Source organism: Athene cunicularia, assembly GCF_003259725.1.
Source record: "Athene cunicularia isolate RWA chromosome 17 unlocalized genomic scaffold, athCun1 chr17_part1, whole genome shotgun sequence".
Classification (NCBI taxonomy): Eukaryota; Metazoa; Chordata; class Aves; order Strigiformes; family Strigidae; genus Athene; species Athene cunicularia.
In genome coordinates, this window is record NW_020799122.1 from 4,999,675 (window position 1) to 5,010,018 (window position 10,344).

Sequence of the window (10,344 nt, forward strand, 5' to 3'; positions counted from 1 at the left end):
ATGGGGCCGCAGAGGGTGCAGCAGCACTCACTGCCTCCAGCAATGGGAAAGCTCTGGACAAAGCACAAGTGGAGCTGAAGCTGCTGCGCGTCCAGGTAAAACCTCGCTGCCTCTGGCTTTTTCCCCTCCGTGTCCCCTCCTGGAGTGCCCCTTTGCTGTTGTACCTCCCAAACCAAAGCTGGCTGTGAAGTACGGTGACTCTCAAGTTAAATGCTTAAAATGGGTCTATGCAAGGAAGAGGGGCTTGTGTGGGGCCCTTTGACAGACGGGGGATGAGTGCGGGAGGTTTGAACCAGGGCTGCCTGGCACAGCACGGGGACAGCTGCGAAGGCCGCTGGCGGGGCGGGAGATGTCACCATGGCTTGGCCAAGCGCTGCTCCTGTCCCCAGGGCTGACCTCTCTCGGCTGTAGGCACGTGTTAGAAAACAACCAGATAGGTTTAATTTGCAAGCGGAGGAATTTCAATACTTGATGCTTTGTGGTTGTTTTTATACCGTGACTTGGGACGGTGACTACCTTCCAGTGTTAGATTCTGGGCGCTGGATCTTTCTGGGAGTTTAATAGTGTAACGTGGGAGGGGAGGACCTACTCTAGTTGCCTTGTGGCCCAGCTGTCCTGGCCAGGAGTGGCCCAGCCAGCACGGCCAGCAGATAACATGAGCAGAAACAGTGTCAGCCAGGTCTGAGCTTCCCCAGCCTCCCCAGAGGAGGAGGGAGACTCGGAGCTGTGGTTCTGATCCAAGCTCTAGCATTAAACATTCAAGGATGGTAGAGGGATGGGAGGGTGTGGGTTGGCATGCACATGCGACTGGAGGAGGAGACTTGGCTCAATGAAATGAAGACCAGGGAAGATGGAGCAGGGCAAAGGTTTCCCCATGGTTCACAGCTGCCTGAGGAGGAGCGGAGTCCGCTGTAATCTTGACCTTCTGTGAAACAACTTCTGCATGTTTGACCAGTACCCAAAGAATTTCAGCTCAAATACTTCCTGCTGCTGCAATTCCCAAGCGTTGTTTCACCCCAGGGATGCACTCCTACATACAGCTAACCACAACTCAGATAGACAAACCCTTCCCATCTTCTCCATGTCGGAAGCTGCTGGACCACATCACCTGGGCAAAGACTGGGAGCTCCCTCCTCTTACCTTTATATGTTTCAATAGGAGCCACTGGGCCAGAGTCTGGTTCAAGTCGGATGAGTTTTGAGCTCTTTGAGGATGCTTGAGAGAAATCAGAGACACGTTTTTTTCTCACCGCTTAGCACCGCTCCGCGTCCTACCCTACTGCAAGCAGCTCTGCTACGAGAACAATGCCGAGCTGAGCCAAGAACACCGCTCTGGCAGCACTGGCATCTATTTCTGCACCAGACAGCTGGTAGCTGCTAAATTTCTCTTCTTCTCCCCTCCTCAAAGTGTGATGTATGAAAAACTCAATGCACAGCGCCATTGCAATGCGCAGAGCCGGGAGGAGCTACTGACACATCCCCCATCTATGCACGTTCTGTGGCGTGAATCGGGTTATTCAGGATAACGATCTACAAGTCTGAACTGCTTAAAAAAAAATAATAATTCTACTGGCCATGGCCTCAGTTTGATGGAGGTCATGCCAACTGGCACCCAAAAAGCTGCTAGGAGCTCAGCTAGGAGGAGGAAGGCTATGGAGGTGGTATCTGGCAGGGCTTGCTACAGGGTCCTGCAGAGCACGCGCCGCTCCAGCCCGGCTCGTCCCCACCAGCACGTACCTGGCTTCTTCCCATGCCTCTTGCCTGCAGAGTGTGCTGTGCGCCCTGCTTTGCTCTTCGGAGCCGCTACATCAGATGATAAAACATATCTGAGTGCTGTGGTGGGGAGAGGGCTCCCAGGGCCAGCCCAGCATGGTTGGGCTGGGATATTTCCTCAGGGTAAGGGGCTGCCCCAGCTGGGATGGTGCTTCCTTGGGGTTGTGTTGCCAACCAGGCCCCTGTCCCACCGAGAATAACCAGGGCACTGGGGGTAAAGGCCGTTGCTTCCAAATTGAACTGATGGGATTTGGTGCTTGGGGGAGTTTTGTCTTTTGGTAACCCCAGTAAGGGGCAAGGCTGAGCAACACTGAGGTCCCACGGGGTGTTTAGGAACAGGTCCCACCAGTGTTTGTGGCGCGCCAGTCCTTGCACAATGCTGCGGTGCTCAGGGAGGTGCAGGGTGGGCACTGCTAGCTCCATCCCCCAGGTGCTGGTCACGTCCCTACAGTGACAGCAATGGCAGGAGGTGGCCATGCTCCCCACCCCCAGGGCTCAGCCATGGTCAGAGAGGGCCCACCCCTGCCCCTGATGCCATGTGTGAGGCACCAGGGACTCCTCAGGTCTCCAAGGCTTCCCCTGGTCCCATGGTGGGCTGGCACAGTGCCCAGACCCTCTTCCACCAACACGGCCTCTCCAGCCACCATGGCCATGACGGGCCACCATGGCACCCAGGCCCTGCTCTGCCACCACGGCCTCCTCATCCCCTGGCACGATGGCCGAGCATGGAACATGGCAGCCTCTGCTCACAGGCATTCAGTAGCAGACCGGCCCAGCTCAGGGGGCCCAGGGCCTGTTGTCCCTGCCGTGAGGGAAGTGGGGCAGCCCAGAGAGGCAGGAGCAGCTCGCTAGGTCCCCGGAGTGTTTCAAAGCCCCACATCTTGGCAGTGGGTGCTGCAGGTGGCCCTGGGGGCCACATCCCTGCGTGGAAGCCCCCATGGTTGTCCCTATCCCTCACAAGGAGGGGTCATGGCTGTGAGGAGGCTCCATGGTCTGTTGGGAGCAGAGTGATCCGCTAACAAGACTTGGTCCTGCTGGGCCAGATCAGCAGATCCGCCCCATTGATTCTGCCCGATTAATTTTGGCTGGGAGAAGGTGCATGCCCCTCATGCCATGGCAAGGACCCCCTTCCCAAAGCACCTGAGTGGCCCATGGTCTCTCCTGGGGCCCAGGGACAGCTCTGCAGCTATCCCAGCCCTAAACACATCTCTGAAAAGATCTCTGTGGGGCTGGATAAGCAGAACCAAGCTGAGGTGGACCCTCTGAGTGGGAGAGTGGATTGTACAATGGTGGTTCGTGCTGAGGACGGGTGGGTTGTCCTGACCTACAGGAACTGGGGGAGAAACCTGTCCTGCTGTCCTTGGGGAACAGGCATGGCCTTACCTCGGATGTTCTCAGGAGGATCTAGTGGCTTCAGCTTGGGTCCAAGTGCTGCTGTGTTTGGTGGGCTCTGAACAGCTTACGGTGGCATCAGTTAGAGAGAACATCAGATTTAATACAGATCTCCCTCTCGTTTGCTTAAAGAGGTGGCAGAAGCTCTAAGCAGGTATCTGGGGTGTGTTGGTGGAGCCGTATCTAGTTGAGGATGTGTTGAAGCAGGAATGAGAGACAAAGTCTCCTGGAAATTAGAGTCTTTAAGTGTGAGGAGAGACAGAAAAAGTACTCCTAAGGGGAGGGCGCAGGAGCTGCTGGATGGGTGAGTGTTGGCTGTTGGCATTCCATGGCCCAAGCATGGACAGGAGCTGAATCTGCAGACCACTGTCAAGACTCAGGAGCCCGCCTTGTTCAGCACAGACTGTCAGCATCACCCGGCACTGATGCCCATGGTGTAGGCCTATCTCTTGTCACTGTATCGGAGACAAATTTTGTCTCTCTGTGAGGCCAGAGATAGGCCCAAGCGTGCAATTTCCAAAAGCCTCCATTTCAGCACTTTCTGCCCCCCAGCTGAGTATTTACAGACACTGGGTTCTGCCCTGGGCCCAGCTTCAGCAGTTGTTCTGCACTGGAAGGGATGCTAATGTCTACAGCTGGAGCAAGCTACAGGCATCTCAGCTGGGAAACAGGACTTGAGCACCAACGGGCAACTGCCAAAGGGTGTGTGTTGGTGGGAACCCCGAGGAGGAGAAACTTCAGCCTCAAGAACCAGCATGAAGCCTCCCAAGGTTCCCACCAGGAGCAGCTCACCTGAGGCAGTCAAGCAGGAGACCTGAAGCAAGGAAATACATAAGAAGGCATCTATGCTACAAATGACACAGGCCTATCTATTTACAAAGTTATTCTGCTCTTCAAACAGACTCCAGTCGCAGGAGACGACAGGATTTCCATGATCCTCTCCATTCACCCCAGCAGCAAGCTGTGAACAATTTCTTCTACCACTTGCCATCCTCATCTTTCATGTCTATGACTAAACCCCGAGGCTCAATCCAGCCGTACCAGATTCCCAGCTGCATGTCGGGCACAGACAAACCCAGAGCTTTTTCCCAGGTGGGAGGAGGAGAGAGCTGCATGGAAAACGGAGATGCAGAACTAGAAGCTAAAGCGTTCGCTGAGCGTCGGGAGCTGGGACTCGCTGGCAGGACCCAGCTCAGCCGCGCGTCTCCTACCTTCTGCTCCGGGGCCAGCCTTGCCCGCTTGCAGCGGGGCAGCCGCTGACAAGCCGGTGTAGTCTTGCAGTGACCAGAGGGGAAAACGGTGTTACCGGGTGTGCTGAGGGGAGCTGGCAGGCAGCGAGGAGCTCTGCAGCGCTCTGCTGGAGGGCCAGGCCTTCGGAGAACCACGCCAACCCAGCCCTGGGCTGCGCGGGTTTTCCGTGCCAGTGCTGCTGCTGGTATGGGGCAACTGGTGTGTCCTCGGGCACTGGAGAGGGCGGGCAGCCCTCGCCAGGCGAAGGGCAGGAGGGTAGAGGTGTGCTGAGCTGCCCGATCTCAGCCCCACCTGAACGCGTGGCGTTTTGCTCGTGTGTTTGCATAAAGACCCCAGCAACTGATCTGCACCCCTCTGCTTTGAAGTAATGGAGCTGAGAAATAGCACAAGTGTCTTAGGATGGAGGCACGAAGTTCTGGTTTCTAATCCAAACTTCTAGGCCCTCCTTCAGGCTCTGCTCTTTCCTCAGAAATACCAATTAAAGAATTTGCAAGCCACTGCAGAGAAATTAAACCAGCAAGAAATTTATAGATCACTTGTTTGATTTCCCTGCAAATCCTCACCCCCACTGGCTCCATACCCCTCCCCGTCTCCTCAATATTGGTAACAATCTTCAGGTTTGCTAGAAAACAAACCAAGGGATAAAATTTTAAAAGCCATATTATTAATTTCAAGCTCCAGTTGGGTAACATAAGGAGGAGGAGGAAAAAAAAAATAAATCTCGATCCTTGCCAAGTTTCAAAGGACAAACCCGAGTAGGAGAGAAATGTGATTTCCCAGCCTCGTCAAGGGGATGATAAACAATGCAGAATAAAAAAAGAAAAAAAATATATATTTTTTTAATGATGAGCTTTAAGAGAAGGTGATAGACATTGTCCTTTTCAGCTGGAAAGTAGAAACCAATTGATATTAATATGGTGTTAAAGAGAATATGAAAAAAGCCCTGTGCAAATTGGCAAGGGTTTAATTAGAGTCACAATAAAAAACAGCCCTGGAGGCATTTTGCTTTTTAGTCATTCACATACACCTCCACTCAATCGCATTTACAGAGCCAGGAAAATTATTAATGCTCATTATCCTGAGAACCTTTCCCTTGTAGCTCTGGGACATTAATGGACAGTTTTACATTTTGGGAGGGGGAAAGACATGTTTCACCCCCAGAGCCAGTTCATACAAATGGGAATCACTGGGCAGCTCTTATCTCGGGAGTTCTTATCAGTCCTGATGAAAATTGCTCGTCTTGGTGGATTTCTGAGGAAGTAGAATAAATTAAACCAAGAAATCACACTTCATAGCAAAAACCATTGCAGCGCTGGAGTAGTGGGGATGGACCCTGAAGAAGTCCTTCTCAAAACATAAACACGGGGTCCCCTTTCTGCGGGACCTACACAGAGCCAGGCTTCTGGTGCTCTCTTTCTGCTGGAGCCCCTAAACATCAAACAGGGTGCAGGTTGGTTTTGTTTTTCCTGGAGGTGAATTGGCACTGCTGAAAGTGCTATAAACCAGAGGGGGGAAACATGAAAGCAGGAAAAAAAGAAAAAAACAACAAAAAAAAAAAACAGCTTTTTTTTTTTCTTATTTTGAATGTGGGAAAAATGTAACAAATGGCAAGGAAGAATTTGACAGACTTCAAGGAAGGTTTCAAAATAACAGAACTGTAGAAGGCAAATGAGAATAGCACTTAATTCATCCTCCTTAAGGTAACTCTCTGATTTCCCTTCTTTCTACCCATTTTGGCAGCCTTGACTGCCTTCAGACCACAGACCGTGTCCACAAACTCACTCTTCTCCCATCTCTCACCACACAACAGGTGACCAGGCACAAAAGCATCCTACGAACATGATGACAGCTCCACCTTGACCACAGAAAACACCACGAGCAGCCAAAGGAAGCAGATGTCTAGCAGATTCATGCAACCCAGAGACAACCCAAATCTAATCTACTCCTCTAGCCTACGTGCTACGTTGCTTTCTGCCTTGCCACTACCCACTAGTGTGCGGAGGCATGAAGGAGAAGGGAAAAACACATCAGTCTGGATTTAAATACCTGTTTTTTTCTGTGTTGCTCTCACGGGCACAGAGGCAGTGAACTCAGAGGCTGGTCTGATGCTGCTTGCTTATGGTGGGAAGCAGAAATTCAGAGGGCAGAAGACTGTGTGTAAATTAGGGTTAAACATCACAGAGATGGGGTAAGACTCTAACAAGATGGGTTTTTTAAATGGCTGGCTGGCTTTAAGGCGAGGAGGGATTCCTTTAAAGCTTCTGAAAGTCAGAAGGGAGGTAACAACAGAGTATCTCATTCTGGGACTCTGACCCAGCTTGGGGCTATTGCATCTCCAGGCATCTTACCAGGAGCCCGAAGGGTCATCTCTTTAACAAGGTGTTTCCCTTGAGGTCCAGGCAAGTTATATTCACAGCCCCTTGGGGATGTCATGGTATTGAAAGAAGTACTTCACATTTCGCGGGACAGGAGAGGGAGGAACATCTCTAGTCAAAAGCAGATCAGAATTAGACTGTTCCTTGATTCCCTATTGTTGGTCAAAGGCACAGAGTGCACCTGTGGCATCAAACCCAGCATGCTGCCCATGTAAGAGAGCAGGTCCCTGAGTTGTGGGGTGGCCCTGACTACATTTTTATTTGGAGCAGCCCCCCAAGGGACTGTCTCCATCCCCAGGCACACCATTCTGGGATGGGACCCAGCTCTGCCGCAGCATGGATAGGGGCCTGGATGGGGGCAAGGAGCTCCGCGCTCAGGCCTGACCATATCAAGCTGGAGATGTGATGGCTGGACTGCAATTTATTTTGTCCCTTGGTATCAGTTAATGAAAGCACTACGAAAACATTTTCTCTGCCCCCAAAGCAGGTTTTGGCAAAGCAATAAACCCTGAGACGTGTGATGCCAGGTCCCTCGGGGCAGTTTAGCAGGAGAGACTACCCCACCACCCCCAACCCCACACAGATGCCATCCTGCCCGCCCCAGATGTACAGCGCGAGAGGCGGAGCACTGCAAATCATACACAGGACAGACACTAAACACACCATCCACACGCACGCAGCACTTGCTAGAAAAATAGAGCTAAAATGTCGCTATGGGTGAGCATGGATAAAAATCAAATGACCCCAGGAGTGTGGTGCGGGTGTCGATGCGATCCCCTGTCACTGCTGAGGCTGTGGCGATGGTGTGAGCTCCGGGCAGGGGTGGTGGATGACCCCCCCCTCCTGCACGCGTACAACACAGACCTGCGTGAGGAGCACTTAACATACACGAGACTCGCACTCTTTTGCCCAGGGTCACTCCAACTCCATGGAAGTTGGAGTTAAACCCTTGGCTTCCTGATTAAGTACTCAAGCAGGGTACTTCCATGAATATATCTATATTTGCATAAACATGCAATCAAGTTTCCTCATCCCTTTGACTGGCTTCTGGCAGCTCCCCCAGACAGACTGTTACTAACATACTGTGGGTGTAAAACGTCCTCCTGGGAAATATCAGGCCCAGAAAGCATGGCAAGGGGAGGAATGCGTGTCTAATTCCCCCATGAGAAGCTTAAAAAAAAAAAATGTCCTGCTGTTAAGTTTTATCTGCTCATTTCCAAAAGACAAGTGAAAACACTGTCTCCTTGTTCACGGGGAGAGGGAAGGAGGAACTCCCAGAAAAAGGACAAAAGTTTTCCTCCACAGGGTGATTTTAGAAATTAGGAAGGGGCGTTTCTGGCATGCGTGTGAGCTCCAGCCCTGCACGCTCCCTCGCTGCTTGTACAGCAGCTGCCTGGGGAATGTTAGAGCGCAGCTCTGCTCGAGGAAAACTGCCCTTGAAGATGCAGCCAGCCTGCATTACATCCTTGAGGCTGGCCACAGGGACTCGATGCGGGGCTGGAAGAGCCAGCAAGGACAGAGGCAGCTTCTCCCATCCCTGGCATGGCTGCTCTGCGTCAGGTGGCAAGTGGCAGGAGGTGGCCGCTCTCACGCCGAGGCTGCAGCTCCCCACGGGGATGGTTCCTCATCTGAGTGAGCAGCTGGGGGGTGCAGAGCAGCACCCAGCCTTCCCCATCGCGCTCCGAGAGCAGCACCCAGCAAATACAGTGTGGGCAACTCTCCTGCCAGCTCTGCTATTGCATGTGGAGTTCAGGGATAGAGCAGCATGGGGTACAATTTTCCTCTCCTTCCAGCCAGACAAGACTGGATACGTCATTTAATTTTACGGTGGGACAGTAAAGCCTTCATTGCTTTCCTGCCCTGCCTTGTGATGGAGCTGTAAGAGAGCATCTCTCACAGCTGTGCCAGCCCTGCGCAGGACAACATTGCCAAGTGGCTCTAGGAGGGATGGATTTTGAAAAGCTTTTTAAAAAAAAAACAAATTTGAAAGAAAACAGGGAAAAGTTTTGCTTCCCCCCGCATCCAGTCCTGGCTTCCCTTCTTGCTGCCCTGATGATAAGAGTGAGAGCAGAGTGAGATCAGCCAGGGAAGGGGAATGTCAACCCCTGGTGTGGTTCTCTTGGCTTTGAGGTGGATGAGACGGGGAGTCTAAACAATCTTAGATTTCTCTGCAAAACAGTGGACCCGTTGTGGCTGGTTCCCCGCTTATAGGGGCCATAACACTTGCGCCTAGCCCATGTTACATGTGTCAGTGTCTGTGGACGCAACAGAGAGAACAGCAAACTAGGACTGCCCAGAGGCTTGGGGACATGGACAGAGTCAGGGTGATTTTTATCCATGTCCCTTTATCATCCTACAAAGCAGATAACCAGGGCCACGGACACGGCAGCCCCGTGCGTTCCCCACTGCCATCGGAGGAGCTGGGATGGGGAGCAGCTGAAAAGAGGAGCCCAGCGGCAAAGTCCTGGCCCTCTGAGTGAGGCAGGGAGTGTGGCACCCACCTGGCTGGGTGGTGGTGGCAGCTAGGGGGGTGCTGGTGGTGGTTGCTGGTGTGGTGGTGGTCGTTTTTGCTGTGGTGGATTTTGCAGTGACGACCCGCTGCCGTCGCTCATACGCTGGCAAGCAAAGAGAAGAGGCAGGAGACACTTACTGGGGGGGAACAGAGGGTTTCCTTGCCAGCCCACACACCCGTGAGGCTGCTGCTGGGCTGAACTGGTGACCGATTTCTCAGCATGGTTACAACTGGAGCACCAAGAGGATTAAGGCGCTGGCGGCTCGATGACGCTGGATGCAGCGAGTGTGGGCAGGGGCCGGAGGCTGTGCCAGATACTGGCTTAAATACTTACAGCTCTATCAGCAACTAGCTGCCAAGTAAGCTGACAAGGGGAAATGAAAGCACACCTGGGCGGAGATGGGGTGGAGAGCGGGTGGGGGGGTGCAGAGGAGCCCCCGGCTAGCCCTGCCTGCAGGTGGGCTTCCACCGCCTGACGTCTCCTTGCCCACCCCAGCTCCCCACACAGCTCCCGTCCCTTCTGCCACCCCGCAGGCAGCAAACTACCTGGCACCACCAAACCCGACCCGTACCACTGGCGTGTACCCATTTCCACTGGCACCTTTCGTTCATCGGGGCCAATTAATTGATGGCTCCGCGTCAGCGAGCCCCCCCGAGCTGCACGGGAGTGATCCTGGGTGTGGTGCCCAATCCCCCCCGTGCTCGCCACAACAGCCTGAACTAAAATAACACTCAGAACACAAATTCCTACTTAACTTACACCTGCTGCCCTCCTGTCCTTGTTTGTCCCACTGCTTCATGCAGATTATCATGCTTAATTTCATAATAGCCCTGAGCTAGTTTAAATACTTAATTTAGGTCACTTCTAGTCTCCTATGTGGGTTGAATAATCTCTCCTTAACTGGCCTTGGACACAAATCCCTTCTGTCCACCTCCAGTGCGTTGCTCCCAGCACCCTCCCAGCTACTCCCTAACGGAAAATTTTGATGGGAAACATTTTCCAGTGAAACAAAGGTACCAGTAAGGCTGTCTCTTATACACA

At 52.8% G+C, this 10,344-nt stretch overlaps 1 protein-coding gene across 11 annotated transcripts in view; it reads right to left on the reverse strand.

The window, feature by feature from the left end:
- NTNG2 (netrin G2) overlaps nt 1–10,344 on the reverse strand; it is a 49,493-nt gene that overhangs the window by 2,773 nt on the left and 36,376 nt on the right. Inside the window, exons 5-10 of one of the 11 annotated variants that reach the window (XM_026860736.1) lie at nt 9,292–9,405; nt 6,462–6,530; nt 4,376–4,438; nt 3,156–3,230; nt 1,737–1,799; nt 1,141–1,215 (exon numbers count right to left, since the gene is read on the reverse strand). The exons of 1 other annotated variant lie outside the window; for it this stretch is intronic. In XM_026860736.1, the coding sequence (XP_026716537.1) occupies nt 1,141–1,215; nt 1,737–1,799; nt 3,156–3,230; nt 4,376–4,438; nt 6,462–6,530; nt 9,292–9,405 (459 nt within the window). Of the gene's footprint in view, nt 1–1,140; nt 1,216–1,736; nt 1,803–3,155; nt 3,231–4,375; nt 4,913–6,461; nt 6,531–9,291; nt 9,406–10,344 lie in introns of those variants that run through there. 9 more of the 11 variants (XM_026860734.1, XM_026860739.1, XM_026860737.1 and 6 more) reach the window with 9 other exon arrangements.